At 40.1% G+C, this 16031-nt stretch overlaps 1 protein-coding gene across 1 annotated transcript in view; it reads right to left on the bottom strand.

The window, feature by feature from the left end:
- Positions 1 to 16031, bottom strand: part of DNAH5 (dynein axonemal heavy chain 5) — a 211461-nt gene that overhangs the window by 31562 nt on the left and 163868 nt on the right. The window contains exons 64-68 of the mRNA XM_044916686.1: positions 15519 to 15674; positions 14449 to 14631; positions 7735 to 7978; positions 6421 to 6535; positions 5752 to 5942 (exon numbers count right to left, since the gene is read on the bottom strand). Coding sequence (XP_044772621.1) covers positions 5752 to 5942; positions 6421 to 6535; positions 7735 to 7978; positions 14449 to 14631; positions 15519 to 15674 — 889 coding nt within the window. The remainder of the gene's footprint in view (positions 1 to 5751; positions 5943 to 6420; positions 6536 to 7734; positions 7979 to 14448; positions 14632 to 15518; positions 15675 to 16031) is intronic.

Below are 16031 nucleotides of genomic sequence, written 5' to 3'. Positions count from 1 at the left end.
TCAACAAAATCCTAGCTAATAGGATCCAACAATACATTAAAAGGATCATCCACCACGACCAAGTGGGATTTATTCCCAGGATGCAAGGGTGGTTCAACATTCGCAAATCAATCAATGTGATAGAACACATTAATAAGAGGAGGGAGAAGAACCATATGGTCCCCTCAATTGATGCAGAAAAAGCATTGACAAAATACAACATCCTTTCCTGATTAAAACTCTTCAGAGTATAGGGATAGAGGGAACATTCCTCAAGCTCATAAAATCCATCTATGAAAAACCCACAGCGAATATCATCCTCAATGGGGAAAAGCTGAGAGCCTTTCCCTTAAGATCAGGAACACGTCAAGTATGCCCACTCTCTGGGGTGCCTGGGTGGCTCAGTTGGTTAAGCGACTGCCTTCGGCTCAGGTCACGATCCTGGAGTCCCGGGATCGAGTCCCGCATCGGGCTCCCTGCTCGGCAGGGAGTCTGCTTCTCCCGCTGACCCTCCTCCCTCTCATGCTCTCTGTCTCTCATTCTCTCTCTCTCAAATAAATAAGTAAAATCTTTAAAAAATAAATTAAAAAAAAAAAAGGATGCCCACTCTCGCCACTATTGTTCAACATAGTACTGGAAGTCCTAGCAACAGCAATCAGACAACAAAAAGAAATAAAAGGTGTTCAAATGGGCAAAGAAGAAGTCAAACTCTCTCTTTTCGCAGACGACATGATACCTTATGTGGAAAACCCAAAAGACTCCACCCCCAAATTACTAGAACTCATCCAGCAATTCAGTAATGTGGCAGGATACAAAATCAATGCACAGAAATCCGTTGCTTTCTTATACACTAACAACGCAACTGTAGAAAGAGAAATTAGAGAAACGATTCCATTTACAATAGCACCAAAAACCATAAGATACCTCAGAATAAACCTAACCAAAGAGGTAAAGGATCTATACTCTAGGAACTACAAAACACTCATGAAAGAAATTGAAGAAGACACAAAAAGATGGAAAAATATTCCATGCTCATGCATCGGAAGAATAAACATTGTTAAAATGTCTATGCTACCCAGAGCAATCTATACCTTCAATGCCATCCTGATCAAAATTCCAATCACATTTTTCAAAGTGCTGGAACAAACAATCCTAAAATTTGTATGGAATCAGAAAAGACCCTGAATTGCCGAGGAAATGTTGAAAAAGAAAAACAAAGCTGGGGGCATCACGTTGCCCGATTCAAGCTATATTACAAAGCTGTGATCACCAAGACAGCATGGGACTGGCACAAAAACAGACATACAGACCAATGGAACAGAACAGAGAACCCAGATATGGACCCTCAACTCTATGGTCAAATAATCTTTGACAAAGCAGGAAAAAACATGCAATGGAAAAAAGACAGTCTCTTCAATAAATGGTGCTGGGAAAATTGGACAGCCACATGCAGAAGAATGAAACTCGACCATTCTCTAACACCATTCACAAAGATAAACTCAAAGTGGATGAAAGACCTCAATGTGAGACAGGAATCCATCAAAATCCTAGAGAAGAACATAGGCAGTAACCTCTTTGACATCGGCCACAGCAATGTCTTTCAAGATACATCTCCAAAAGCTAGTGAAACAAAAGCAAAAATGAACTTTTGGGACTTCATCAAGATAAAAAGCTTCTGCACAGCAAAGGAAACAGTCAACAAAACAAAGAGGCAACCCACAGAATGGGAGAAGATATTTGCAAATGACACTACAGACAAAGGGCTGGTATCCAAAATCTATAAAGAACTTCTCAAACTCAACATCCAAAAAACAAATAATCAAGTCAAAAAGTGGGCAGAAGATACGAAAAGCCACTTCTCTGAAGAAGACATACAAATGGCTAACAGACACATGAAACAATGTTCATCATCATTAGCCATCAGGGAAATCCGAATCCAAACCACACTGAGATACCACCTTACACCAGTTAGAATGGCAAAAATGGACAGGGAAAGAAACAACAAATGTTGGAGAGGTTGTGGAGAAAGGGGAACCCTCTTACACTGTTGGTGGGAATGCAAGTTGGTACAGCCACTTTGGAAAACAGTGTGGAGGTGCCTCAAAAAGTTAAAAATAGAGCTACCCTATGACCCAGCAATTGCACTCCTGGGTATTTACCCCAAAGACACAGATGTAGTGAAAAGAAGGGCCATATGCACCCCAATGTTCATAGCAGCAATGTCCGCAATAGCCAAACTGTGGAAAGAGCCGAGATGCCCTTCAACAGATGAATGGATAAAGAAGATGTGGTCCATATATACAATGGAATATTACCCAGCCATCAGAAAGGATGAATACCCAACTTTTACATCAACATGGATGGGACTGGAGGAGATTATGCTAAGTGAAATAAGTCAAGCAGAGAAAGCCAATTATCATATGGTTTCACTTATTTGTGGAACATAAGGAATAACATGGAAGATATTAAGAGAAGGAAGGGAAAAATGAGGGGAGGGGAATTGGAGGGAGAGATGAATCATGAGAGACTATGGACTCTGAGAGACAAACAGGGTTTTAGGGGGGAGGGGGGATTGGTTAGCCCGGTGATGGGTATTAAGGAGGGCACGTACTGCATGGAGCACTGGGTGTTATACAAAAACAATGGATCGTGGATCACCACATCAAAAACCAATGATGTATTGTATGGTGACTAACATAACATAGTAAAATTAAAAAAAAAATAAAGGGTTCTCTTCTATAAACAGTATATTATTTATTTCCATTTTGAGTACACCCAAGGATCCTGTGCTATCTCATTTATCTTTGGCCAATCTAACCACAGCAAACATTTCCCCATTGGGTAGTGACTCTTCCCTTGCTGCTGATGATCTGCCTAAGCTCACGTACTTCACATAACACACAGCACCAAAAAATAAACAATACCTTAAAATGTTATTGTTGCGCACCTCAGAAGAACTAAATGTGTAAACAATCAAATTTTAAGTCAAAGGAAGAGTTAGAAATTCTTTATAGGATGAAATATACTGTTTAATAAATGCCATCTATTAAAATGTTTCAAGGAAAATACACTCTAAGCATAATTCTTAAAAGGATATAACCAATTCATTTGGCCACCTTTAAAATCCTTTTTTGAACAGAGCAGGTCATGAACAAATAATAATACTCAAGATATTTATTGAACCAATCTCTACTTTACCCAGGTGCCATGGACCCCACTAAATTGCTATCTTTTGGCCAAATCCATCTTAGTATATTTCCAGCAAGGTAAGCATGGCCTTGAAGCAGTTTTGAGAAGATCATTAAGTCACCAAATCAAAACAGATTGCTTTAATGGCAGAGAGCAGTTAAAGACCTGAGGACAATGGCATTGTGTTGAAAAATGTCCTACCAATTTCCATGGAAACTGTCCATTTTCCAACAAACTCAGAAGAATAAGATATTCACCAGAGAGTTAGGGAGAAACTATTTATAGGAAGGAAAGGGTGTTCCTTGCAACCAAAGCATTATTCATCATTTAGTAGAAATTTAGTATAGGGTAACTGTGACACGAATCTCTTGCCTACCTCAAAAGTGTACAATGGGCCACAGAGGATGATGGTAATGGGTTGAGGGCAGACATATTCCTGGATAATATGTACCTCTGATGAATGAACAGTTGGAATAGGCATAATTCAAAATAAATTCTCAGGTGATTGAGAGTTATGCCATTGCCTTCATTCTGTAAACCCTTACATTGGGAAAAGGTAAGTTTGAATTTGTACTGTAATACTTTGTAAAAATGATATGTTCTTACAATGAAAAATTTCTACAAGTGATACCACACAATTATTAAGTGGTATAGCTAAAGAAGATTCAGAAAGTCATCTGGGCTGATCCTGTTCCATCTTAGAGATGAGTAAATTAAAAGACCAGTATCCAAACACTGTTGCTCTCTAAATAACATTTGCAAACAAGTGATTTTAAAGTCCTTGCAGAGGGACTTCACCCACTGGGTAGCTCTCAGCAAAATCACCAGCAGTGAGCAACCTTACAACATCACTGCCTTGCAAAGCTCCCTCCAACACTCTGTTTCATAAAGCAGCATTAAAAAACTATTGAATGCCAAAAGCCCACAAAAAACAGTCCAGCCTATGCGAGCCTCAGATTAATCAAAACAAACTAAAATACTAAAGATAATAGAACAATGCCTATCCTTTACTGAACATATCCTATGTACCAGCGTTTACACAAATTGTGTGACTTCTCGATAATCCGATGATGTAGATTTGACCATCCTTGTTTTATAGCACAGGAGGCTGGAGCCTGAAAAGTTTGAAGAACTTGCTCGAGACACTCGACAAGAAATTGGCAAAACCACTATTTTCACTTACAGTCATCCTAACGCTAAATCCTACGTCTTCTATCACCACGCCAAGTGGCAACATATTTCCCAGTATTTAAACCAGACCTGGACGCATTTCATGAGGAAATGCATTTCATGCCTGAATTGAGATGTTGGGAACAACTTGCCACAGGAAATCTCCATCAGCTGGAGGACCAGTCAATGAGACCACGAATCAGTACTATTTGAAGGGCTCAGTGAAGAAGTCACCCCTACATCTACCTAAGGGGTGTCTCCCTAATTCATTCATCATCCACGAGCTCTGATTTAGAAAACTTGGAAAATAAAGAGACCCAAGGAGCAAGAGTTCAAGGGTTAGAGACGAAGAATAAAGAGAGAGAGAGAAAGAGAAAAGTGTCTGTAAATCATACATTTCTAAGTTCAAGTCTAACCAAATGAGTCTTTGTTGTTTCTGTAAGAGATGTGTGCAAATGCATATTTATATGAACACCAGTACACATTTGTTCACATAGGACTACGGGCTTACGCCCCCCAGGGCAAGCACGTGCATAGCCACACCCCTTCCCTCCTGCCCCTTCAGGGTCCTCTTCAAGTTCCTCAGCAAATCTACTCTCCAAGTGAACATGAAAATCTCTCCCCACCCACTGTAGATAAAATTATGTCTCATCTATAAAGTTAAACCTTTGCTTAGAAAGATATGGCAGATAAAGCCATTTAGACCCCAGCATCATTTCTACAATTACTTTAAATATTTTGTTGTCCAGACATTCAAGAATGTGACAGCAAATGTATTTCCTAGCCTCCCCTGGGCTGTATTGTGCGGTGGACCAAGGGACCTGCCTGTGAGCAATGCTTCAACAGATACCAAATAAATATCCATGGGATGAGCTCCACAATCGCCCTGCCCGTGGCTCCAGCCTCTGTCATACCAGGCTTGTCCCCACCGGCACCTTGATGCCATCTCCTCTTCCTTTGACACTCCCCCTCTGCCTGTCCCCAGGGCCAGTGCCCCCTGCCCTTCCAGGCCTTTATTCACCTGTCCATCTCTCAGGGAGGCCTACCCTATTAGGTTTCCCACTAAATATTCCATTTAAAATTTTAACTGCCCCCGCCAACTCTGCACACCCTGTTAACTCCCCATCTCCCTTATCCTGCTCTGTCTTTTCCCATAGTGCCTACTAGCTTCTCACATACTACATAATTTACTGTTTTATTTTGAGCCCCAAGTGTCTAGTCTGTGCCTCAGCACACAGTAGGCTCTCAATAAATATTCATGCAATAAATGAACAAATAAAACATTTCACATATATGCAATCTTCAATGTAATGCAAGGAAACTGTTAGAGCCAGAAAAAAAAGTACTGCACAGCACCTTCAAGTAATTCCTACATCTGGACCTGTGTACAGTGCTTTCTACTGTTATACTGACCTTTAATAAGGGTGAGAAACTCTTCATGCTTGACTCGGTTCCTCTGGATGTCAATCTTCAGGGTAAGCAGCAAGGTGAACAGGAACTTGTGTTCCTCATACAAGCCCCGGGCTGCATACTTATAAACCTCATAAGTCATATGCTCAATGATATTAGCAATCCTCTTGCTCGTAATTGGGCTCTTGACAGACCTGGAGGAGAGAACATTTAAATCGGGCTTATCCCACTCCCCTTTTCCATTGCCCATAAAAACATCTTTACTGGAGAATAGGTAACTTCGGAGGGCCAGTTCTTTTTTACGCATAAGAATAAGCATCCTAAATCTAAAATAACCAGCATTCTCTCAACACAAAATAACATAACAGAATCCTCAGTGTTGTCTAAATCAATTTTACCAGCAGGGTATTACCACTCACAACAACATCTTGAGAATTTTCTTGTTTAACAGAAATACATGAAATCCAAGGAATAAATCCATGGATGAAGAGTTGGTAGAGCTGTCTCTGAGCGTAAAAGGACAAATGAGAATGATGTGTTAATACGCTGGTAATTACACTGAGATTTTTTTAAAAAGACTCAGCAGCAAAAGGAAAAGAAGTTATAAATATAATGTCATCATTCTAGCCCACAGAGAGGAAATTCAGCTTGGCTTCCTGAGTACGGACATACCTGGCTAAGGAAAGGTCAAACAAGCCAAGAAACTGGCGGAGCGAAGTCTGATACATGTCATTAACCAAGCGCATCTCAGTGATGAGGAAGTAGAGGATACTGCCTCGAGTCGCCACTGAAAGACAAAGAACAAGGCTGCATGTGCTACGGGGGTGGAAAATAAATGACCATGCACAGACCAGCCTAAACTCTAAATGAAAACAGGTCTTATTTTTGTTTTATCAATGACTATCTACCAGCACTGGGAGCCTGGAGCAAGGCTCATAATTTATACTCAATTCTTATTTATAAGCTTTGTGTAAGCAGTCTGCTGCTTGCATTTATCAAGTGGTATTTTCCATGTTAGAACTTCCAGATCCCTTATAAATACATTTTACTCTATTTTTTCCATAGGCAGAAAAGGCAATCGATGGGATAGCAAAAACTGTAATGCCTGGCAAATTGTGTAGGCATCTTATGGCCCTCATGCTCAAGCTCCATGAAGCCCCAACTGAGCTTGGCCTCGGGTTGGCAAAACAAGGCATGGCAAAGATGATGCTCCTGACTCTCCACCAGCAAATGATACCGCTTTGATTATTTTTCCAGAAAGAATGATACATTTCTAAAGGAAAATGAATTCTTTCAGCAGGTCCCTCTTGCAACCCGTGAACAACACTGATTTGCAAACTGGTGGGTAAGCCTAAAGCACTCTGGTGAGACCAAGGAACTCCCTTCATAACACAAAGACTGCAAACAAAATACTGGCTGATTGCTACCAAATGATAAAGAACCAGTGAGCAGCCCACAAATGCAGCACTAATTCCTCAGATTTCCAAACGGTAGTCAGACATTCTTTAAAAACCCTCCCTCGTTACTTTCTAAGTTTTTTTTTTTTTTAAATATTTTATTTATTTGACAGAGAGAGACACAGCGAGAGAGGGAACACAAGCAGGGAGAGTGGGAGAGGGAGAAGCAAGCTCTCCGTGGAGCAGGGAGCCCGATGCAGGACTCGATCCCATGACCCTGGGATCATGACCTGAGCCGAAGGCAGACGCTTAACGACTGAGCCACCCAGGCGCCCCTACTTTCTAAGTTTAAAGAATTTGCCAACTCACAGGAATCATAAGCACCTAGACAATTAACACCATTATACAATCTTTTCTTCATCTCAGGTTTACTGAATGCGTCCCAAAGCAGTGCCACAAAACAGGAAGGACCACCCCGCCTGGCGCAGCCATTTGCATTAATGTCCTTCGCTCCTTCAGTTTCTCCAAATTTCGGGGTTTTTTCTCACTTCATTTTCCTGTGACATTTGTCTTTCGTTACCAAACTCACCAGGTCTGTATTCCTCCCGGGCTGAGTTAATTTGAATTTCTGTCTCGGCCGAAATTTCCAGCTTCTGTGTCACCTCTTCTGCGGTCTTTTTTGTGTTACTCAGCACAGCAGTGAGACTCTCGTCTTCCACTAGGGACCCCTGGGTACTTGTCAGCCGGTAAAGCAAATTATCTTCTAGCTCTTTCATCCTTCTTTTGTTTGCAGTTACCTCTTCCATGAGATGAGTTCTCTCTTTCTCCAGTTCCTGTTAATTTGCATAAAGATATTTTCCTCCTTAATTAACAACTATTGTTTGGCCATTCCTGAAAAGTTAACCTACATGGCTGCTCTCAAGCTCCTGCACTGTAGTTATCATACTGGACTGCAGGAAATACATCAAAATAAGAAGAGGAGGAGAATTAATGGAGGAAAGAAGAATGGGTGGCAAATAACATGACATTTGCTAAAAACACGACCAATATTCTCTGGACCATCTATCTATTTCCTAAAGTCAAATAACTTTAAGTGACATTTGTGATTATACGTAAGCTTGTTCTGAAGGTGAAAAATATTTGAAAATATATTGGAATATATTTGAAGACACGTATCAATCTCTCGGATTAAATACATTTTCTTCTGTTTAGTTTCTTGTTTATGAGAGCTCCGTTGTTGTCTGAATGTGATTATTGTCAGCTTGCTGGTTGAAATAGTATCCAATCCCCTGAAAAGCAAGTGTCCAACAAGTTAGGCAAACAATCCACTTGGCTGCTGCAGGTACCTTTAAACTGGAAACTGTTCTTGGCCTGAAAAGGTGCTATTCTCTCTAAGAGAAGGGAAGTTCTAGATCTTTCCTGAAGGATCTTTATAGATGGCTGGGGAGAGAATGGTTTTGGAAGGTTATTGTCCTGATTGGCTACTTCTTCCTCATGGTGGTTTGGAGAGGGGAGTCCATGGGACAGAAGGAAAAAAAGATGGGACTGGAAAGGGTGGGGAAGGAGGGCATGGCCATCACACAGAGCAAGCCAAAGACAGCACAAAGCCCAGAGGCTGGGAGAAAATTCTTACCCTGTAACTGAAAACCACAGATCTAAAATAAAGGTGGTAGTAACAAAACTGCATGAATACAAAGAACAAAGGCCACCGGCCACTGCTTTATATTCTAGCCAGTTAATCACCATTGACTCAACAGTTATGATGGGTAGAACCCTACCAGGCTCTGAGCAAAATCTCAGAACTTGCTTAATTCTTGGTGACAAAGCAACTTCAGCAAAACCTGCCTTTATCACGTTTGCTTCTTTGCATCGGGTCTTTGAAAAGCTTCCTTCGTGGTTATTTTCATTCATTTACTCGCTAGATAAGAATCTCAAATTTGAGAAAATGTAAAAAAAATTAGTACAGAAAGTAACATTTAAGACACCTGCAAAATTCCTCTCCATAAGCAGCTATAAAAAAAAAAAAAGAACTTACACTACGGTTACACTAAGAAATAAAGTAATCATGTTCAAAGGAAAAATTCAGATATTTTTTATTGCCATATGCCCATATTTCACACACTATCACTATCGTGCCTGAGTTCCTAAAGGTGAGTGGTCTAAAAATCCTCACCTGAAGAAGACAGGTAAGGGAAGGATCATAAAGCCATGGGGCGAATGATGGTTTTGACATCAGGAAGACATGTGCTTGAATCACAGCCCCTAGAATCTATCAGCTGCATGATGTTGGTCATGTTATATAACTCTAGGAGCCTCAGTTTCCTTATCTGTGAGATGGATATAGAAACAGCTCAGAGAATGATTGTCAGGATATAACTAGTAAAGCAGTTACAACAGTAACTGGATCATGATAACTGTTCCAAATATGTCTCTCCCCCTTTTCTCCCCTTCTTTGATTCATTCTAAGCATGGATTTTTCAGAAGCATTATAATACCTATTGGGAAAATAAGCAGTTTGAAAAATAAAATTATAGGTTGACATAAAATAAACCACACTTTAGAATTTCACATACCATTACAAAAGCCTAATAAAGTGGCTGAAATGGGATAAAAGAGAACTTTCTAATCTTGGACTTAGGCTAAGGATGCATGCTCTCATGTCTGCTGGGACGAGAGCATGGGCTGTCAAATCCAAAAACTGCACCAAGTCTTACAGATTCTTCCAGCACCATAGTTTTCCCTCCAACCATGTCTTCCAAATTCATAGCCACAGCCCTGGCTTAGGCTTTAGTTATTCCTCATGGACTACTCTAACCATAACAGGTCTCCCCCCTGACCCTCTTCTCTGTCATCACCCCCTTTCCTGCTCCTAGGTATTCAGGGATCTCCCTCAGCTGTTTTGAAAGGTCCAAAATTCTCAACAGTTTACAAGACTTATTACAACCTACATTTCCAATCTCATCTCCCCTTGAAAACCATAGAATCAGTACTAAAATCACACCCCCGTGTTACTTATGAAAACTGTTATTCACAAAATAAACATTTAATATAATGTATAAAAAGAGGCAAATTATCCAATTCCTGATTTTAAAAATAGCAAGTAAAAGCTTGAACATTATTGAGATGGTTGTAGTCAATTCAATATCATTGTTAACACCAATAAATTTGCCAATTAAAGTAACTGCCTATATTCCTAAAGGATTAAAATGAGGCTAGGAAGTACATTTCCCCCAAAGTTTGAAACTGATAAAATAATATCCCCTAAAGTAAACAGTACAATTTAAAGCAATTTGGAATTATGAAAGCAATCTGTGTACTAAAGAGCAGGTAAATGACCAAACACTACAATGGGACAAGAGTTATGGAAAAAAGAAAGTTATCTCTGAAGGAAAACAGAACTGCTATTTGCTTTTTTTTTTTTTTAAGATTTTATTTATTTACTTGTGAGAGAGGGAGCACAAGCAGAGGGGAAGAGCAGAGGGAGAAGCTGACTCCCCACTGAGCAGGGAGCCCCACGTGGGGCTTGATCCCAGCATCCTGGGATCACGACCTGCATGGAAGGCAGACACAGACGCTTAACCAACTGAGCCACACAGGCACCCTGCTACTTGCTTCTCATTCAGGATTTTAAAACAGAAAAACCTATTTTGGGATAAGGTTTTAGGTGTATGCTCATTTGTATGGCTGATTTAAACATGGTTCTGTTGAACTATGACTCTAGGTCCTCCAATCTATAAGAAGATAGTTCTTTTTGAAACTGATAATAAGGAGCAAAATTAATCAAAATCATTTTGTCTATAAGCATTTTCCCATCAAAGGGGTTATCTCAACACACACACACACACACACACACACACACACAGGTAAACATTTGTGTTATGTATTCTATTTACTAAGGCTGCCATGTAAATTCTTTATATAAACTGTGAAAATATGAAAAGTATCCCCAAAGTGAGTAAATAAGTACAGTGGTAATGCAGGACAATTTCAGGAAACATATTATTTATTAATTAAGTGATCAAAAATTAAGTGGCGCAACAAAGATGCAAATGACAACCAAAATTATGTGTGTACCTAAACTGCATCTGTAACTATGGTTTTGAAATCAGTAAAAAGAAACAGATGAGCTTTTCAGAGTTCTCAGTCCTAAGGGATCACCCAGGCTCTCATTCCCAAAGGTTCCTTCTCTCCTGCACCTTACACTGGTAATTAAAATAGAAAGATTAAACAATAGAATTTAGATTTATTTTTTCTCTGTACCAGTGAGCTGGTGATAACAACATCTGTTTAAGGGTCTTCATTAAATTATTTTTCCTGTTGGTTCCACCGAGTTTGGGTGCTTACACCTCCAAAGGAAATCACACACCTGTTTGCTCCTCTGGGATTCTGAACAAGGTGACCCCTGAGGCTTTGTGTTGTGTGGCCAATAGAAGCTGTTAATCTAGATTAGTGTTTTTCTCCTAATAGTATATAGCTGTCTTTGAGTTTCTGTCTTGTTCTCTAAGATCAAGGTAAGAGCTAACCAAAGAAATTTGTTTTGTTCTTTTTTAAAGGATAGTTGCTGAAGAACTACTGGTTTGCTGCCTGTTTAAAATGGTCTTGATACCTTGCCTTCTGGTGACAACAGCAGGCTGCCTACATCTACTCACAGGTACATCAGGTCAACAACTGAATATGGCCTTGATATAACCTTGAACAGCTCACACATTTAAAATGACTGCTTTGGAGCACAGAGAAGATATATATAAATATATCTTATATTTATATATATATAAAATCATACATCTGCCTTCCCTGCATTCCCATGCTCTGGGGTTTGCATTTGCCTCTGAAAGCAAACAAACCTGAGGGGCCAGCAGGCTGTACAGCCAAGCATTGACGAGACCAGATCCCATGTGATAACAAGGGTCCTCACTGCCAGTATCTCCAAGACACTGGACAGCTGGTGAATTTATGGATTCAAAGAAGAATGGCCTTTCCTGAGTCACCTTTCACAAGAAGAATCGACAGAGCAGTGAAGGTTGAATTCATCCTGACTGTAGGAGAACCCACCCTTTGTTTCAGCTCGATGTGTAAGGGAATTCCTTAGAGGCTTTCCAATACCAGCTTCTCACTGGTGGGGTCTTCCCTGCTTCCAATACCCACCCTTGGCTCAATAGCATTTTATATTGGTGGAGTATTCATAATACTCACCTAAGAAGAGATCATAGTCAGAAAGATGGCATTGTCACAGAAGTCAAAGGAACAATTTTTGAATCTGTAGGCTCTATTCAAATGAGTTACTCAATTTCCAGAAAGCCCCAGAGATCAACTCAAACCCACCTGCCACCACCCAGGCTGAGATGATTCAGCAACATGAGCGAATTCAGGGGTGTGGTGGGAAGACAAGATGCTACAAAAGAAAAGGCTGCTTGCAGGAAATATATTCTGAAAAGCCTTCAAAATTAAGTCCAACAGCTCACTACTTGCATTAGAGGAGAAAAATACAGGTTACATGTTGTATAATCATGTGGTTCAGGGTAAGAGGACCCTCTAATATTATAAGAGAGTGAGGGTCCCGTTCTTATGGCCATACTTTTCCTAAGAATTATCTACTGTGAGCCTGGAATGGATTCCGATCATGAGACAACAGTTAAGGAATAATTTTCTCAAGACACTCAAGGTACTTTTCCAGGGGGTAAGAAAAAGCCCAGCCTGGGATCCATATTGGCTTTTCAAGGCTGTTCAATGTCTTTTCAAAGGAACTTAAAGTGCTCCTCGCTTCATCTTAAACTTCTAAAAATTATGACTCCAGGGCTGGAGCTGTTTTGTTGCAAACAAAATCTGTCAGACCAAATTATTTCTTCCAAGGAAACGATATTCATCTCAGCTGAAGGTGAGAAAACCAAAGACAAGGATATTTTTCAAACTGCCATCAGGACCCCTTACCTCCCCAAAGCCAATGCCACAGGTGAAAGCAGAGCCTAACGTACGGGTAATGGCCGCTGCCCCAAAGACTCTCAGGGATTCCCTGCCCAACACTGCATGCTGTGGATCAAGAATCCCAGTCCTTCCTGAAGTAAGGATATGGCAGTGCTAGGCTTCCTCAACCAGCTTGACTCAGACTCCAAAAATAAACAAGCGCGTATTCTGAAGGCTGTTATTACTTCAGTAGCTAGTCTGTGGTAGAAACTCTGGCCTCAGTTCCTGCCATTCTGAGGTCACTAACTACATGAATCTACAAAGTCAGATTTAATGCTTTTAGTGCAACTTCCAACCATAGGGCTCTATGATTCATGCACTATAAACTAAAAAATAAAAAGAGAATATTCATAAAAAAGGAAATGAGAGAGGGGAAGAGGCAGCAAAGAAGCAAGAGATAAACACATGGAAGGACTCAGAAGACCAAGCATGAAACATACAAAAAATAATAATAATAATCAAAATAATGGGAAGGACAGATTCCAAAGATTTTTCCAATAGTTTTAACCTAAATAAATCTTGAGGTCAGTGTAAAAGGGGGCTATAAAACAAACTAGACTCCATTGCTACTGAACCCAGGAGAAAATCAATAGCAACTCTTAGAGTTCATGCAGTTCTACCAAAGCAGTCCTATTAAAATCCTCTAGACTTCTTTAAGACTCACATATTCCCTAGAGAAAACGCTGACTCAAAACAAGGAGGTTTATAAATTATTGGCTATTTTTTATTGATCATTAAGTTATTCCACCAAATAGAAGTAGAGAAAACAGATACATAACTAAGCCAGCAGCCTCCAGAAGGTGCTCCCTGAAGCTCCAGATCCACAAATATCTGTCTTGTCACAACATACATAGAGGTTTCTCATAGGCAACATTAAGGCCTGAGAATGTTGTCTGTTAGCTGGTTTTAATCATAGTGGTTTGAAGCCACGAGTTTTAATTTTATATTCCAAAAGCATAATAATGAATTGAATGGAAGAAAAACCTAGCTGTAGCCTAAAAACCTAAAAGTCAACAGATGAACAGAACTCATGATCATGCAAACTCTTCAGAAAAATGAAGCAATATAAGACCAGAATAATGATGCTGAGCATGAGACTGATATTCTCATAGATACATCATTAGTCTACACAAAATCAATGGGTATATGTGATTTATGAGACAGATGAAACATAGAGGGTAATTGGTTAGTAATTACCCACGACACCTGGGAATTAATAATGGAAAAAAACACAGGAATAAAAGGGGGGGCCTCAATCCTATTACAACTTTTATCATATTATTTTCATCAATGAAAGAATCACAACACAATGCCAAAAAAGAGGTGGTCACACATCACTCACCTGCTTCTCTGTGCAGATGACTCTCCCCAGTAACTGATCTTCCAGACCTTTCATGGTGACAGTGAAGTCAATGATAGAGGTCCGAGCGCTTATTTCAGGGGTGTAGGCTGGATTGGGCAGTTTGGTGGTGATGTAGAGTCTGAAGCCATCCATCACATCTACTTCCTTATCACCAACTTTCACCTTTATTATAAAAATAAAGTCAAAAGTAATAAAAGAGACATATACCTTACTGTGTCCTTTTCTCCACAGGATCAAGCATTGCCTTAAAGAATTGTATAACTGGAGATCTTTGTATACTGAAAAAGAAGTGGTCATTAGGCATTCAGAGGGCTTCAGACCACTAGGATGAAAGGAAGGAAGGTGGGTAGGAAGGAAGGGAGGGAGAGAGGGAGGGAAGAAGTTCAATGTATGCCAGTATATACCATAAATGTAGAATTTAGCACCAAAATTGGTGTGATCATACCACAGAGGTGAGATGGATTACCCATCCAAAATTTGGTTCAGAGGTGAAGACTGATGACATCACATAAGCACCAAAAGTGTATGAAAGGTTTATTGCTCACATAATTAGATTTCTGGAGAGATTAAAGTAGACCCCCAACCAGGTCCCAAAAATTGATTGAGAGAGTAGGGAAAAGCAGCTCTTTTAGGGTTTTATGGTGATTAGGGGGTAGGGCTGGGATAAAGGTTCCCACATAGGGCATGAACAGAGGATTGCATGGTTTGATTTTCCCACCAATGTCAAAGGCGAGAGCCCCAGGTTTTCTTATCAGCTTGCCCAGATTTGGGGCAGAAGGGGTGAGGGTCATAATGGGTTTTGAAAGATGTCTACAGTAACCCATCAAAATGGAGTCAGACTCTATCACACAAAAGAAGTAGATATGTCTAAAAGGACTGCTCTTGAAAATCTTAATTCCAACTCAGGAAGTGTAGAAGAGAGAAAACAAATGCCTCTTGCCGCTGACTCAAATTTCAGTTGTTGCCTATTGAGAAAATTTCATCTATGTCACATTTACCTGGCCTCGTGATAATGGTTCCTCATGTAATTATCAATAGGTTTAACCTACCTTAAAGATAGACCCAGTCTTAATGAGGTTCCTCTCCAAAACATTATCCAGTGCTGGATCTAGTTCCTCCCCAACATCTTCAATAAGCAAGGGCCTTCCAAGAGAAAGACTGTCCTCCAGATGGTTTCTGAAGTACTTGTGATTTAGAGATGTGATCTAGAAACAAGATCCAAAGGTTGCTGTTGACAATATCACAATGCCATACACAGAGAGAATGGACATTAAAGGGTGCCTGAGCATTCTGTCACAGGACACAAATACAGAGATTTTTAGTGAACCTTATCTGGAACTCATACTTGGTGAGACTGTACAGAAAGCTTAAAATGTTTCCATCCTTTTCCTTAGCAAACTGTCATTCCCCAGTGCAACCTGTCTTCTCCTCATCACCACCACTTTTGTGACAAATAATAATGGAATAACCATGAAGTGTCCTGGTAGAGGGCTACACACTTAGTGTGATAAACTCCACCCTGCTCTGTTCATCAAGGAGGGATTTAGGCTCTAACAGAGGAG

Source organism: Neomonachus schauinslandi, chromosome 7 (assembly GCF_002201575.2).
Source record: "Neomonachus schauinslandi chromosome 7, ASM220157v2, whole genome shotgun sequence".
In the NCBI taxonomy this organism is placed as follows: Eukaryota; Metazoa; Chordata; class Mammalia; order Carnivora; family Phocidae; genus Neomonachus; species Neomonachus schauinslandi.
The sequence above is the reverse complement of the archived record's forward strand: the minus strand, read 5'-3'. Positions and strand labels throughout refer to the sequence as shown.